Source organism: Athene cunicularia, assembly GCF_003259725.1.
Source record: "Athene cunicularia isolate RWA chromosome 13 unlocalized genomic scaffold, athCun1 chr13_part1, whole genome shotgun sequence".
NCBI classification, from domain to species: domain Eukaryota; kingdom Metazoa; phylum Chordata; class Aves; order Strigiformes; family Strigidae; genus Athene; species Athene cunicularia.
Genome location: NW_020799117.1, coordinates 1,703,844 through 1,719,316, shown reverse-complemented (window position 1 = coordinate 1,719,316; position 15,473 = coordinate 1,703,844). Strand labels below are relative to the sequence as shown.

The following is a 15,473-nucleotide window of genomic DNA, read 5'->3' as shown; positions in this document are numbered from 1 at the left end:
CCATTTTGCTCCCTAGCCAGTTCCCTGATTGAATGGAAGCAGGATCACCCGTCCCCACCTTTTCTTTTCAGAGCCCTCTGCCCCATTCCTGCCCTACTGTTACACAACCAGGCAGCTGAAAGAGCATTATTTACATGCCCGCTCTCCACGCTCTTGCTGGCTTCAGCAATGTCAATTAACTTGCAGCAAGCTAAGATAAGAATTCCGCCTTTAGGAGAAAAGAGCTTTCTCAGGAGCAGAACTGTGGAGCCCTAATGAATTTCCAACACATCTTCACTCTAAGCTGCTGCTTCCTTCTTTACAGCTCTGCCTCTTAAAAATAAAGTAAGCGTGCTCTCTGAAGAGGGCCCCGGCCTCCAGATCGCAGCGAGGCAGTGTGTGAGGGGGGACCTCGTCCGTGAGACCTTACAACGGTGTCAGGATTGTCCCCACTCCTCTCTGCTGGGGGGAAGATGCAGCTTATTTCTGATCCCCTTCCCCGGGGCAGGCAGCTCGCAGGGTCGCTTGCGCTGGCTGTCACAGAGGCAAGGGCAAGCCCCGCCGGACTCTCAGCCTTCAGAGAATGGCCCCAAATTGCCCCAAATCCCTCCCACCGCAGGCACCAGCGCTTCCCCAGGGCACTGCCCAGGCCCAGGAGGGTCCCAGCTCTCCTCCACTTTAGACGAAGAGTCAGAAGAGCAGGAATTGGGATTCCAAAATCCCCTTTTCCATTTGCTGTCTTAAGCAACTGACCAAACGCTAAAGCATCTGAGCAGACACCAGCTTCCCAGCAGCAGAGGAGAAAGGCTCGAGTTCAGCCACTTACTTTTTCTTGTCTTTGTCCTTCTTCAGTGGCTGCTGTGAGGTAGCCTGCAAGGATTGGGACTGCAAGGTTTCCACCGCTACTTTCCTCCTGTTGAAGGTGTTCATCTCTTCCTCCAGCTCCCTCCTCTTCTCCTCCACCTTCCTTTTCTCCTCCTGGTGTATCCTTTTTAAGTGCTCAAATTTCTCATGCAGCTGGTAGGAGACAGACCCCTCTGAGCATCGCCTCCAGCACGGCCACCACGATGCAGTCACCCCTCCCACACAAATCCCCCGCCCCGGCCCCACTCCAGCCCAGCTGCCCCTTTACTCTGCCCCCGGGTACAAAGTCTACCTGGCACGGACACTCACCAAAACATCCTGCCCTGCCCTTGACTGGCCGAGCAGCAGCCGAGCCTCCTGCACCCTGCCCCAGTTGTTTCTGAGGCACCTGCACCAGTGGGGCCGTTTCACAAACATTACCCCGTGGCCCTTTCGCTGAGCGAGGGAAGGGGGGGGTGTTTGTGCTTTGGCTGTGAGTTCTGCTCAAGAGCTGCATCTGCCTTCCAGGATTCGAACACTGCCCAGCCCCAGATCCTGTGCTGGCTGTATTTTGGGCTCCTCTCTCTCACAGGTTTTTGGCACACCCACCTCTCTCTCCTTCTCTTTCAGCTCTGCCTCCGTCTCCTTGACTTTGTTAACAAACATTTGTCTCATTTCTTCCTCTTTCTTCTGGAGCTCACCCAAGAACTCTTTCCTTTTGGTCTCATATGTTTCTTGGAGGCTGGGGAAGAAAGCAAACAAAGTCCATGATTCTCTGGACACCTGGGAGTTTATGATGGGGAATGACATTCCTGTCTGTGTTGCTTAAAGACAAACAGGCAGGGAAGGGAATGTCACCAAAGTCAGGAGCAAAGTTCAAACCCAGCACTAGTGTTTTTCAGCCTGGCACTGCAGGTTATCACCTACAACCCTTTCATTTTTCAGGAGTGTCAGTACCAAGCTATTGCTTGAAATCGCTGCTAGAGGTGAAGGTCACTCACCTGAAGGGCTGGCTGTCTGGGTCCGTGTCCTTGAAGCCCATCTCTTCCAGTTTGCACCTCCTGTACAGCTCGTAGTGGCGGGTGTGAGTCTGCTCCCGAAGATCCTCCATGTTGACTCGAATCAGCATTTCCCGCAGTTTCACAAAGTCACAGTGACTTTCGTTCTCAACTGATGGAAGCAAAGGGAGAAGTCAGCGACGCCGGGGGAGCACGAAGGCTCGTACCCATTCGCTCCAGCCGCTCCCCTCCCAGGGCCTGTGGTGGCCTACAGCAGGAGTTTCTGCTGACCAGTACTATGTGCTGGTAGGAATGGGAATTCAAAGGAAAGACTGGCCAAGCCAGAAAAAGCTGCCCGGGAGGTTTGTGCACCGCGGTGCCCGCGGGCTGGTGGGGGCAGAGCTGCGGAGGGCGCCGGCGGCCCCGCCTGCCCGTCCAAGGGGGGTTTGCAGCGGGCGCCCGGCTGGCAGCGCCTTACCTTGCACCACTCCCCACGGGTACTGCCGAGCCCTCACCAGCTTGTTCCCGACTTTCACCTCCTCCGTGCTGCCGACCACAGCGAAGGGCAGATGGGCCTGAAACAGAGCCAAGGGCAGGGGCTCAGGGTGTGGGCTGACGCCTCAGGGATCAGCCTGGCCGTCAGTCCCCCGCACCCAGGCACAGGATCTGCTTCCAAAAGTCCTTCCTCTGAAGCCATCCGTCTCCAATACTCACAGCAGCCTCTACTGTATCACGACGGAGCCACGTAGGGCTGCAGCACAGCTTACTAGCAATGCTGGCTGGGCCGAACTGGCTGGGGAAATATTGTGGGAACGCCATGGTCGTTACTGATCTCCCTCTACCCGTTTGTCAGACTGTTCTTGCAGCTGCAGCTTCTCCCCAAGCCAAGAGCAGGGCACTCCCTGCCTTGCAGAAAGCACAAGCAGAGAGATCCGTCAACAGGCCCTGGCACAGCAGTTTGTGTGTGGGCACTGGAAGGGACATGTGTAGGATACAACATGTGCTCATTGCTCTCCGAGACTGCAAAGCACCAAGCGCAGCGAGGAAACGCGGCACCGTCCTCGAGCTCTGCAGGGAAGGAGCCACGGGGCACGTGCTTCAGAGGGAGGAGGTGGACAAAATCCTGCACGGTTAAGAAGAAATGGATGCAGAAGCGTGGAACTGCTAGAAAAGTGGCCAAGATTATTTTTTCACTGGCGGGGGGGGACACCCGATGAAAAACTAAACAAGGATGACTCCTGGTTTTCTCCCCAGTGCACACAGCTTGCAATTATTTTAAAAAGAGTGCATCCTCCAAATTTTTCATGAATTCAGTAAAAGAGAACTATTACAGTCAAAACACATATCTAGTTGACTCAGAAATCAACTGGCTGTTGCAATTTTAAAAAGGGGGCTGTGAAAGAAAAGACAAAGCGTTCAATCAAAGAGCTATGCAGGAAAACGCTCCTTTTGATGAAAAAGCTTCTTTTTATTTTTAAAATTAACATGGAAACGTTTCAGCTCTTTCTACTGCAATAGCTACACTCTAATCTGGGAAACAGGAAACCAGAGCGTGTTTTGCACACCCTTCAGCCAGGTCTGAATTTGATCTCTGACCTTTAAAAAAATCCCACAAAATAGAGTCTAACCAGTTTTCTTCTTTATTTTAAACTGGGCTTTTCTCTGTTTAGCCTCTTTAAGTCAGAAGGGCATTGTAAATCTTAACTGTAAAATCTTTATTCAAAATCTCTCCCTCTTCAGAAGAAAAGTAGCCTCAAAGCAGACAGAATGAATTTTGAAGAAAGTATTTTTCGAAAATTCAATAAAACAAATTTTAGAGCTGAGCTGGGTTTCTCCAGAGAGCCCACAGATTAAATAAAAGCCACGTTTTAATTAATTCTGTCTGCAACAGCCTTAGGCGACTGTCAGATCCACAGCTCAACTATCAGATTTAGTGTCTGGACAATCCCAGTGAAACTCGCCCTTCAGATGCGTTTTTGGGCAGCGGTTTCATGTCACAACCCCGGGCAGCGCCGCGCTCGGCGGCGTCACTCACGTTCATCGCTGAGTTGATCTCGGCGACCGCTTCGTCGTCTGTGGGGAACTGATAGATCTGTACCCCATTGCTGACCAGCTCACTCATTATCTTGATCTTGAACTTGTGCAACTCACTCTTGGAGATGGTGTCTGCTTTGGCAATGATCGGGATGATGTTCACCTGCGGCAGAAGGAAGGAAAAACCACCGGGTGAGCAGCACTCGGGCCAGCAGCCCTGTCGGGAGTGCGGGTGCCCGCGGCGTGACCCGGGTCCTACCCCGGTGCCTCCTTTACATTCCATGAAACCACAAAGCTTTTGCATGCGAGCTGCAGCACAAGCCCAGCTGAACACTAGAGGGAAGAGTTTTCCAGGACTCATTTGGCGACGAGACTTTCAGATAAACCCAAGACAACCACCCTGCGATAAATACACAAGGAGCAGATCAAAGCCTCTGCTCTTGCCTGTGTATTTTGTTAGACGCTTCGAGGGAGGCAGAGACAGCGTAACTGTCACATCTCGAGTTATCTCCTATCGGCTTCTGGCTGTGCTGCCAAGCCATTTTAGAAGACAAGTGCAAGGATGAGAGGCTGCAGTGAGCTGACGTGAAGCCTTCCCAAGCTCAGCAGAAAGAGCAGGGACTCCTCCGAGGCTTTCGCAGGCACTGCGGATCCTTCCCGAGGGCTCCCGAGCCTCTCCGTGAGGATCACACCTCGGGCCCTGCGGATGACACCCACCACCCGGGAAGGGTGCAGGGTGCCGCACAGCAGACTGGATGTTTGGTTTTGTGCTGTTGTTGCTCAGCTGTGGTTTCGCAGCGGCAGTCGCTGAGCACAACGCACCACACGGCTCCATCGACCCAGGTATCAAAGTCACCCACGAGCTGCCGGTGGGGAGGTCCCCCCCCTGTGCCTGGTTCCTTCCAAGGTCAAGGGCCACATCCCACATCAGTCAGGAGGGATGGACTGGCGATGGCCTCGTGCTTGGGAGAGCTACAGCAGGGCAGGATCTGTCACAGGAACCTCTATTAGATAACGCTGCCATGCCCAGGAAAGCCAAGTGCAATACTGCAAACCACTGCTCAAACAAACAACAAAACTCGTCTGTCTGAACAGCAGCCAAATCCATAGCAGGAAAACACAAGAATTCAGACAGATAAAGGGAAAATCTGATTTGTCATCTAACATTTCCCAACAGCCAACGCTTTTTTGTCCTACAGAGCAGAAATTCATAGCAGCCATTTGGTCTCCAACGGGTGCCCATTAAAATAAACGACCTTGCTTTCCCAGCTCCAGTTCTCTTTATAGCTCCCTGGTTTTTCCATACTTCTCGGGTTTCCCCCCAACTCTGGTTTAGCAATGGCTCCATACAAGAGCATTTACTCACTCCAAAAGGAAACAGTGTGAATTGCTTCACTGCAAATTTATCTGAGGATAAATTCCTTCTTTTTCTCAGCCACTGATCTGGCCTCTTTTACCAAGGAGCACAGACCCACACAGAGCAAGGTCTGCTGCTCACTCCTCAGCAGGTCGATGTCCTCGCTACAAAGGTAAAAAGGGCCATGACCACAGCTGGGTGCCTCGCTGACCCGCTAAGGGCTGAGGAGGCTTGGATCCACCACCTCTGACAGAAGAAGGGTCAGCTCAGGGCTCAGGAACCACTCGCTCCGGAGTGGTACCCGCGAGGGGAGAGGCACTGCCAGGGACCTGCAGCGTGCAGGGCTTGGCGCTCTCCGTCCAGCCAGGCACACCAACAGACCAGCACGAGGGTGGTTTTAGTCTGTTTTCAGTTGGCTTAAGCAATTTCCCCCCCCTCCCTTCAAAAAGTACGAGCTCAGCCCTGCCTGGCAGGCTCTGCGGTCACAGCTGCTGCCCCAGCAGGACCCAAACAAGGTGCAAACCAAGGTTGGTTCATGTCCCCTCCGACCAGGCTCCTTAGGCTTTGAAAAGCGACTCAGCATCTGCTGTCACGAAGTTCAAAACCCAAAAGGGTTTTATAAGTTGTCGCATTTCCAGAAATTGACAGCCAGCATCAATACCGTGGAGTCCTGGAAATGGCATTTGGGTGTATGTTCCTCCTTCTCTCTTCTTCCGAGTTCCTCAGTTATTTAAATTATTACTGGTTTTGTTTTGATTTCATGCATGCCTTGGAAACCCACGAGCTGGAATCCCACAGTTAACAGGGGATACCCAGAGCACCATATAATTATCTTCTTGTTTTCCTGTCTCTGACTTTGAGCACTAGCACCCGAAAGCTGTCTAAGTCTAGAGTGAGCTCATCCCTTTTTACAATGAGAAAGGACAGAAGACAAAAAAAATAAATGACACAAGATGCTACTGAACCAAACTGCATGTCTGATCCTGCCCTCCTACAGCACCTTCCACACATCCATTTCTACGCCAAGGTGGCACAGGTTAGGGCCAAATAAGCTGACATGCAATAGCTAGAGAAGTCACCTCTCCTTCCTGAACAGCTTTTAAAAACCCAATAAAAGGAAGTGATGCCAGAACCATGCGAGGTTTCTCTCCCCACTATTACTTTTACACAAATCATGTTTACCTGGGGTTGCAGGCAAAATCCCAGAGCAACATTCTTATATCTCATGGTGGAAGAGGGACTATTCTCTGTTTAAAGATCTAATAATAAAATCATGAAGTTAACTACTGGAGCGTCATCCCACTGAATGCGACAGGGGTGCAGCGTTCTCTTGACTGTCGGTCCACGTGCTGGAAGTCTTTGCTGGAGCCAGAATTACGAGGAGAGGAAGTCTGTGCTTCAGACAGGACAGTGAACTCACACGTACACACATAAAACACACCTCCTTCTCAAGGCATTCTGACCACAGAGCTACTTCTCGCCTCCAAAAATAAAACTTGCAACATGTCAGAATAAGTCAGTCAGTAGAAAATAATTTTGCTAATATAATAAGGCTACCTGCATTTTCACCCTGTGAAATACCGCTGGGTTTTTCCCCACCTCCAAAGTGTTCCTGAATGCAAGCCCTGGGAAGCCAAGAGGCAAATCCTGCCTTGGAAACCAAACAGCAGAGGCACAAGCGGGCCCGAAGCGTCCCCCCTGGCCAGTGACCCGCCTGGGCTGCGTCAGCTCACCAAGGGCAATCAGGCACAGCTCGTAAACAGCCCACGCCGCTGGACACCATCCAGGGTCAAAGGCCCGGGGAGCCCTGTGATGCCCACGACAGCACGCACCTGGGCCTTCACTTTCCAGGGCTGGGCTGTGTTTTAAAATCAATAAATCACCTTCTCATCCACTACAGACGCAATTTTATTTACTTTATTTATGTTAGTTATTTATCTCCCCCTTTTCCCAGGTTAAACCCAATGCCAAGCCAACCCCTGCCAGGTCATACGTGCTTCCCACCGACCAGCCTGGCACACTTCATCCACCCAGAACTCGTCCTGAAGACACTTCTAGCTCTCCAGCTGTAATTAAGCACCCCAGAGAACAGCTGGCCATCAGCTCTGCCAAACAAATATTGTATTACAGTACAATGGAAGATTTCTGTTTACAAAACAGCTTTACCCAGGGGGATTTTGTAAACTTTACACCAAAAGCAAGATGCACTATTGAAACCGCCACACAGACTCAAAAGCCTCCCGACACCTGATGCCACTGGTGCTAAAGCGAAGGTGTAACTGGGCCAGGCTCCTACTAAACCCTTGTTAAACTAGTCCCAGAGGCTGAGCCAGCAGAGCACGCAGCGAAACACTGCCTCTGGTACACACTTTGCCTCCACGGACTCCATTCTTCATCCGTACAACAGGGGCCACAAAAAGCTTCCCAGGAGGAAAACCAGGGCCAGGTGTGCTCCCCGTCACCTCCCCGCTCAGCCCCGGTAACCGCTCGCTGTTACCAGCCCGGAGCAGACAAAAAGCTGCCTGGGGTTCGGTGACACCCGCTGGCCCCCAGGCACAAATGGCCCACGTGTCCTGGGGAAGGGGCACAGCACGGTCACACGCAAGCCTCTAAGGAGTGTCTGAAAAGCATCGTGATGTCCTGGGCTGACACCGATGCAGAAATGCAGCAGAAACCCCTGACCCCCAAAAAAGATCACCGGCCTCTACTGTTTTTTTCATTTCCACACAGGTGCTCGTGCGAGGCCAGCACACCATGAAATCCAAGGTGTTCTCACACTTTGGTAAGAAGGGAGATGAGAGCAAAGGGACAAAATGACTTCAGAGAGGACTATTTAGTTTAAGTTTAGAAATATAAAAAGCTTGCGTGCGCACAAAGTTCCCATCTCTGCACAAATACAAAGGGTTTATTTTGGTACTACCTAAGGACCACAGTAAAAGCAGCCACGGGGTCATGTGAAAAGTAGGGAACGCAGGAGGAAAGGAAGAGAAAAGCTTTGTGGGACCACCAGCGCCAAGGGGAATCGTGCAGAAGCCTTCCTCCAAACATATTTCTGGGCACACGTAATGCTGGCGCGGTGCCAAGAGCCAAGAGTTTATTAAAGGGAAAGTTTTTGGATTCCTGATGAAAACCAGTGTAACAGCCACCGTGGCTACAAACAGCCCACTGCAACGGGAAGCCAGCGCCGGCTCCAGAGCGGGGCCAAGGAAAAGCATGCCAACAGCCCCCCACGGGCGAGGGCCAACAGCCCCCGGGTGGGCGAGGGCAAGCTATCCACCAGGAAAGTCCAACAGAGCTGCACGGGGCAACAGCCAGAGAAGAGAGCGTCCCCTAAATCTAAACCAGGGGATCCCCGGTTACTGCAGGGCCCCAGCTGCCTTGCCGGCCCTCTCTGTAGACCGGTCAGCATCTGTCATCCGAAACAAACCACCCTGCTGCTAAAATACTCCTGTGAAAGACAGGAAATTCTTGCAAAGAAGAGATGCTGCTGCCACTAGTGACCTCTGAGGCCTCCTGCAGCTCCCTGGAAGCCAGCTGGAACGATCAAAAGTGTGTCAGAAACCTCCTCGGAGCTGCAGGAATGTCAGAGGTAGCCAGTTAAGTAACCCACTGCCCCCTAAGGCATGCACAAAGAGACAACCTCCAGCTAGACCCGATCAGGACCCACTTCTAGGATTCCTGTGACCTTGAGAATTCCTCACCACATTTACATTTTCAGAAGATACCGTGATGTCCTATCCAGATCATCTGGCACAACCAGCAGTGGCAGCACACGCGCTGCCTCTGCGCCAGCCAACGCTTCTCTTCAGCCCTGGGCTCCTCCGTTACTGACCCCCACCTCAGATGACCCAAATTTTGGTGGCTCTCGGCCCCTCTGTCCCTAACGACAGGTCAGGAGAGCAGAAGTGGCTCCGCAGTTTCCACAGTTCAACTGCAGGAGCTGGAACACATCTTTACCTGCACACCTGTCAAGAAGAGCTAATAAAGATGCAGCTGATGGCTTTGATAAATCTGAACTAATCTGGGTACGATTCTTACAGTGATGGACACTAGACTTCACACAGCTGGCTGAAAAACAGGTTTTTTACCTGATGTTTTTCAGGAAGGCCGGAGAGAAAAAAAAGCACAGGACCTCAGCAACCCACCAGGGCAGACTAAGTTTTACCAGAGTCCTACAAACAGCTCAAATAACATGCAGGAAGAAGTCCAGCACTTACAGAGAAGGATCAGAGCCTTCCACCTGACAACCAATATTAACAGAAGCATCACCGCTTCCAGAAGGAGGGTCTCCAAGCCCTTACCTTGCTATCCAGCTTCTTCATTGTCACTAGGTCCAAGGACTTGAGCGAGTGCCCGGTTGGGGTGATGAAGTACAGGCAGACGTGAATCCTCGTGTCGTGATAGTTGAAGAGAGATCGGCGGATTTTCAGCTCTTCTTGCAAATAGTTTTCAAACTGCGTATCAATGTACTCAACAATCGGCCTGTAACTAAAACCATACCATTAGCAACCCAGATACTGGAGCTCAAAATGCAAGTTTGAAGGCTTAAGGAGTTCTCCTAGACATACCACGGTAACATTTAAAAAGTAGTTACAAGACTCAAAACTATTTAGCCTTACAACAGGAAAAGTGTGGAATTTACACACAGACCAAAGGCTGCTGGAGTCTCCCGGGGCTGCCCTGCAAAGCCCAAGGACAGTGGAACATGGGAAGATGACTACTTCCACGGATCAAACTTTGTCCAGATCTCAGGGCTGAGCCATCTGGCTGTAGCAATGCAACATGACCCAGGGGAGACCTTGGAGCCCCAGCAAGCCTTTACCTGGGGCTTGAACAAGATGTCTGCATAATTAAATGAGACAGGTCCAGAGACACTGATCACCGCCAGAACAGATCATTCCCCACCCTGCACTGGGGACAGCCTGTTAACTGCTCGTGCTCCTGGAGGACACCATTCTCTGCTGGAACGACCTCCTGTGACCTCTCTTTTTGGCTCCTCACCCAATTCCCTCTACGCTCCGTCCCCAGAAGCAGAACCACTGCAGGGAGCTACTCCATTAGCAGAAACACAGACACCTCCTCTGCAACACTGCAAGCAGGACTGCGGGCGGTTCAGGTCTGAGCCTCAGGGGCAAGCCCAGAAACACCAAGCAGATGGCACGAGACCTGCCTTTCATCTTTATTTATCTGATCCCCAAATCCAACCGCATCCACAATCGTTAGCTTCAGGTGGACGTTGCTCTCCTGCAGGTCGTAGGTCCGCGGCCGCAAGCGAACCGCGCTCTCGTAGTGACTGGCTTCCTCCGTCTCAAACGTGGTGTTGAAGAGGGTGTTCATTAGTGTGGATTTCCCAATGCCGGTCTCACCTAGGAAGGAGAAATCATCAGCTCGCTGCAGCATGAGTTTGTCACAGGTACTCCAAAGAATAGTAACAGAGAGAACTAAATTATGCTGTGGAAGGTAACTACAAATTGCTTGTGGGCAGACACAGAATTGTCACAGAGGTAACTGCATTCTTGAGGGCGCCCCATGCTTAATGCAAAGCTAACGCTGAGCACTCGGGTCTCATCTCCCCAGGGAGGATCACACAGCACAGCAAAAGACAGCATCCTCCCCTCCACACGCCCTGACTTTGCTTAGGATCCCGGGGAGAGTATGATTTTGGTAGAGTCTTTTGAGTCTTCAGATGAGAAGGAGCAGAACTCAGCTGCTCCTGGTGACAAGGACCAGTGGGTCGCTGTTGGCCATCCCAAAGGCAGAGGCAGTTCCAGGCAGCCCTGCAGACCAGCACCAGTGCCGTGGAGGGGACAGGGAAGGCTGGCGGTGAGGCTTCCTCGCACTCCTTTCTGTGAGATTCCCAACTTTAACAAGCTTCTTTATCACTTGCTTTACCTTATCTTGCCATTAAAGTCTCTTGGGACCTGCCTTTTTCCTTTTTTTTTGAGATTCCCTCCCTGTGAGGAGGGAATCTGGGGGCCTATTTCAGTGCAGAGAAGCAGGTAGACAGCTCTGGACCTGCTGGGACAACTTGCCATCAGACTGAAAACCTCCTTCCACAGCAGAAAAGATGCAAGTTTCATGATTTCACTGTGCAGCTGAACTCTGCTCTGCCCAGAAGCCTTAAAGCAGCTCGTCCATCTTCCGCGGCCTCAATCCTCCAGTCCCACTAATAACTGCCAAAGGACTGAAGTCCATCTGTAACCCTTTCCCCCTCCATCCATGCAGCAGCTACGCCAGCATCAGCTCTGTGGCTCTTCGGAAAGCACTGTGGGCTCTGCACAAGCAGGTTTGCTGCTGAGAGCTGGCTCGGTACCTGCAAACTGTCCAAGATGGTCCCATTCTGCACAGACTTGTCCCAGACAGCAGGTCTGTGCTTTGAGATGACAGAGCCACCTGTGCAGCAAACAGGACTAACCAAACTGGAGGAAATAAGCAACAAATTATTCCGTCACATCAGGCATGAGCGTCCACAGGCATCCAAACAATCTCAGCAAGACAGCTCTGCCCTGAGGAGCTCCAGCTGCACAGGGAGATCTTGCGACCCTGCCCAGATGATGGCGTTTGCAATGGCAGCTGGTTTCATCCCATATTGCTCTCGGTTTCGGGAGTTTCCCTTTAGTATTCCTGCTTCCTTCAAGGCTGCCCCATGATTCTTCACACCAGATCGGCCAAGAGGAGACAAGAACACTGTTTAGGGGAAACTAATACCAAAATGCCACACAGCCTCTGTGACACAGAGGCTTTGCAGAGCATGACGGTGTTTTCAGAGGCCACATTCCACAGAGCATTTTTACTACAGAGCTCGGCAGAGCCCTGTGCTGGAGCACTGCAGCAGGGCCTTTCTGAGGCATCTTCACCTTTCCAGCAGTAGAAAAAATTATGCCAACTTGAACCCCTGAGATGTGCATATGGAGAGAATATAGGGTCAAGAGGGGATGGCAGAGAAGCTTGGTAGGGAGAGACTAGCTCTTGGAGAACCAGTAGAGGCAAGATTAGGAGAAGTTTCCCATCTGTAGCCCCTCTGTTCTAACAGCCACTGAAGGACACCTGGGATGCATCACAAACCAAGTTCCATCCCAGAATATTTGGCTCAGAGGCTGTCTGTGAGCCAGAAAGGCTTTGAACTGGTAACTAAACGAGACTGATACTTTCCAGATTGGCCTACAAGGGGCCCCATTTCACCTCCTCATTCACTACACACAGACCTATTGGCCAAGGGAGCAAAGAGGCAGGAGCCTTCCCCTCCTGGCTCCCCTCGCAGGCAGCCCGCCGTGCTGCCCCTTGGGCACAGCCACCCACTGCTTCTGAGCAGAGCCCCTCTGCCCGAGCCCGGCCACCTCCGGGAGCCCTGCAGCGACGTGCTGGTGGCAGAGCAGGAGGGCGTGCAAGCTTCTGTTCAAGGAAGGTGCCATGCCTGGTGCCAAGGGGGCCGGGCTTTCTCCTTCTTCAAGCACAACCATAAACACCACACGGGGCTCAGGGCAGTGGGGCGAGCTGCTTCCTACCGGCTGTGGTTAGGAGTTGTGCAAGGAAATAAAACCAGCCTGGTGTTCTAGATTAATCTGAAAGGGAAGTCATATGGAGAACTCACTACTGATGTAGGCCGCGTTCTCCTGTTCAGTTTTGAGCACAGTTGAGAGCAGGAACTGAATAAAAAGGGGCACAGGTTGGATTTTTTTCCTCTTGTCCATAAAAAAAAAAAACAAAAACCACTGGAAATTTTTTCCAGTGTTTCACAAATAGTATGGCCAGATGAGAACACAGGAGTGCCCATTCTGGTGTCCCCAACATTAATTAAAAACACATTGTTCTCTGCTGCAACTACCCTTCTGCTATGGAGCAAGTCTACGACATTCCACTGCGATTTCAGCCCCGCTTTTCACTTGTGGTTTGGATATGCAAAAGTGGCTTAAATATGGCACAAGCACCTTGTGGAAGTTGTTAGGGTTTCGCTGCAGAGTCTATACAAAGCCATATTCTCTTTGGGCAGATTGAGGGCCAGGCAGGGAGCTGCTGTCTCTGGATGAATTTCTGCTGGTGCAGCAGGTTACAATACTTGAGACCTCATACACAATACAAGAATCAGCCAAAGCAAAAATAATGCTCATCTCATCGTTGGAAGGAACTGGTTTCCAGAATCGCCCGCTAGATCACATTAATACCAAAATTAAAAAACAAGAATACGATGAGGTTATTTTAAAGTCAGTCTCTCACATCTGCCCACGATCTTCAAGATAAATATTTTACAACCAATAAAACCAGGAACACTCCCGCTCCCTTTCCTCACAGGGACGCTCATGCTTCAAGCCCTTTGACTCACCCCTGGAAAGCATTAACCAGGCACAGCTGGGACACAAACCTCTCATCCTGAGCTTTGGGGTGCAGGCTGACACTCAGAAAAGACCGAGTTATCCCCAGCAGCTCCCGGCTAACACACGGTGCATCTGACTGCATCTATTCAGGCACCGTTTTCACTGAGAAGCTGCTCACGGCAGCCACCCCAGTTTGCAAATGGAAATGTTTAATTTGCCACATGCAGTCTTGCCTTAATCCTTCCTATTGCAAAGCCACTGCAGCAGAGGAGGTGAGGGACACCCCCCTGATTACCGAAATCCTTCTGTTGACCCACAAGGGTCAGTCACTTGGACCCTCCTGCTGCTCTCTGCAGCTTCCGCACCGGTAGCTCAGCTCAGTGCAGAGCTGCACAGTCCCACACCCCCTTCGTCCCCACCAAAGGCAAAAAGTTGATATATTAAAGCTTTTCCCAAAACTCTCTCTACTTATGGGCAGTGAGTCTCCAAAAGTCACTCGTGAAAGTCCCAACTCGGAAGCATCAAGCTCCAGAGTGCTCAAATTCACCGAAATTCAAACCATTTTTTTCAAAGAGTTAGGCATTTCTGACTTGCTTAAAGTCACTGCCGAGGCCCGTGGCGCAGCAGGACACGTAAGGAGTCCTGGTCCCAACCTCACCGCGCCGCCAGCTCGGCCCCCGTCTGTTTGCAGAGGCCCGTGCTCACCCACGCAGAGGATGTTGAAGCTGAAGCCTTGTGTGACAGACTTGCTGACCAGCTGGTCGGGGAGACTGTCGAAGCCAACATGGCCCCCCAGGGAAAGGTTCCTCTTCTCTTCATTCTGGTAGGGAGAAGAAGCCAGATTAGCAGGACTGCACTGGGATGGCAAATCAGGGACACGGGAGGAACCACCAAGCCCAAGAAATAAACCCCCCTGAGGGCACGGCAGAGCCACCGACACAAACCCTAACGCTGCCTGCGAGAGCTGGTGTTTTGGCACGTCACAGCACAAACCCTCCGACAGCCATCGCCAATGGAAAAGAGAAGGAAAAATACTGCTCTGAAGGGGGAATTGGGAGAATTAAGCTACCAGGCTACAAAGAAAAGAAAACACTAGCATGAGCTCCAACTACATGCAGCTGGGAGAGGTTAGCAAAGGAAAACCCACCACCGGGTGTTTTAGCACTCATTTCTCCTTGTCCTGTTTTAATATTATTTTCTTAAACCCTCCAGCATTGAATTCAGCTCAACAGACCCTGCATTTTCCCCTCAAGTACTTGATCTTTTGTCCTTTGCTACTGCCACAAGCAGCGTGGTTTTGCTCGCTCAGGCATTCGGGGGTGCTGGTCGCACAGGCAGGACGAGGAACCCTCTTGCTTTACCATCTGTGACCACACAGTTTTCCACCGTTTCTCTGCTGTTCCTGTTCCTGCCTCCCCCATATGCACTTTGTTCTTCCTTCTGTCTCCTCCCTCCCCCAGAGGAAGAGGATGCTGATCACCTGTAGAAAGCTTTGCTTCAGAAACTAAGGCAATAAGCATCCGAGGAGACAACAGGTCTAGGTTATACAGAAAGGCAGCCCAGATCTGCTTTAATTCCAGAAGAGAGGATTCGACAGAAGGGCCATTTCTGGTTTTAGAGTTTGGATTTGCACAAAAATTTCAACAGATGTTGCTGCCTCTCTACACAACTGAGCATCGCTGCCCGAGCCCGGGGACCTGACCACTGTCCCTGCAGCCTCTCAAGCACTCTTACCCTTCCGTGGAGAAGCACACATCATTTCAGAGTGTGATTCATTCACCCTCACTGTTTCTTTGGTAAATGAACCTGTTTGTCTTAATCACCAGCACCCAGTGGAAGATGGGGATGGAAAAAGTGTCTGCCCTTTGCCTGGCTCTGGTTCTTCTGTTTGTCCTGGAAAATTTGGACTTTATGTCCCAGCACTAAGACTGCGAGACAAGAGCGCACCCT

General features: G+C 51.4%; 1 protein-coding gene across 5 annotated transcripts in view; it reads right to left on the bottom strand.

Moving 5' to 3' along the window:
- The window catches only part of SEPT8 (septin 8), a 28,509-nt gene extending 13,602 nt beyond the window's left edge, over positions 1-14,907 (bottom strand). For 3 of the 5 annotated variants that reach the window (XR_003399426.1, XM_026858601.1, XM_026858602.1), the window contains exons 1-9: positions 14,885-14,907; positions 14,229-14,343; positions 10,382-10,577; positions 9,513-9,699; positions 3,856-4,017; positions 2,299-2,395; positions 1,824-1,992; positions 1,432-1,564; positions 806-996 (exon numbers count right to left, since the gene is read on the bottom strand). Coding sequence is in view for 4 of the 5 variants with exons in the window: in XM_026858601.1 (XP_026714402.1) it covers positions 806-996; positions 1,432-1,564; positions 1,824-1,992; positions 2,299-2,395; positions 3,856-4,017; positions 9,513-9,699; positions 10,382-10,577; positions 14,229-14,343; positions 14,885-14,887 (1,253 nt within the window). In the remaining variant the exon portion in view is untranslated. The remainder of the gene's footprint in view (positions 1-805; positions 997-1,431; positions 1,565-1,823; positions 1,993-2,298; positions 2,396-3,855; positions 4,018-9,512; positions 9,700-10,381; positions 10,578-14,228; positions 14,344-14,884) is intronic. The other 2 variants (XM_026858603.1, XM_026858604.1) reach the window with 2 other exon arrangements.
- Positions 14,908-15,473: the final 566 nt, after the last annotated feature.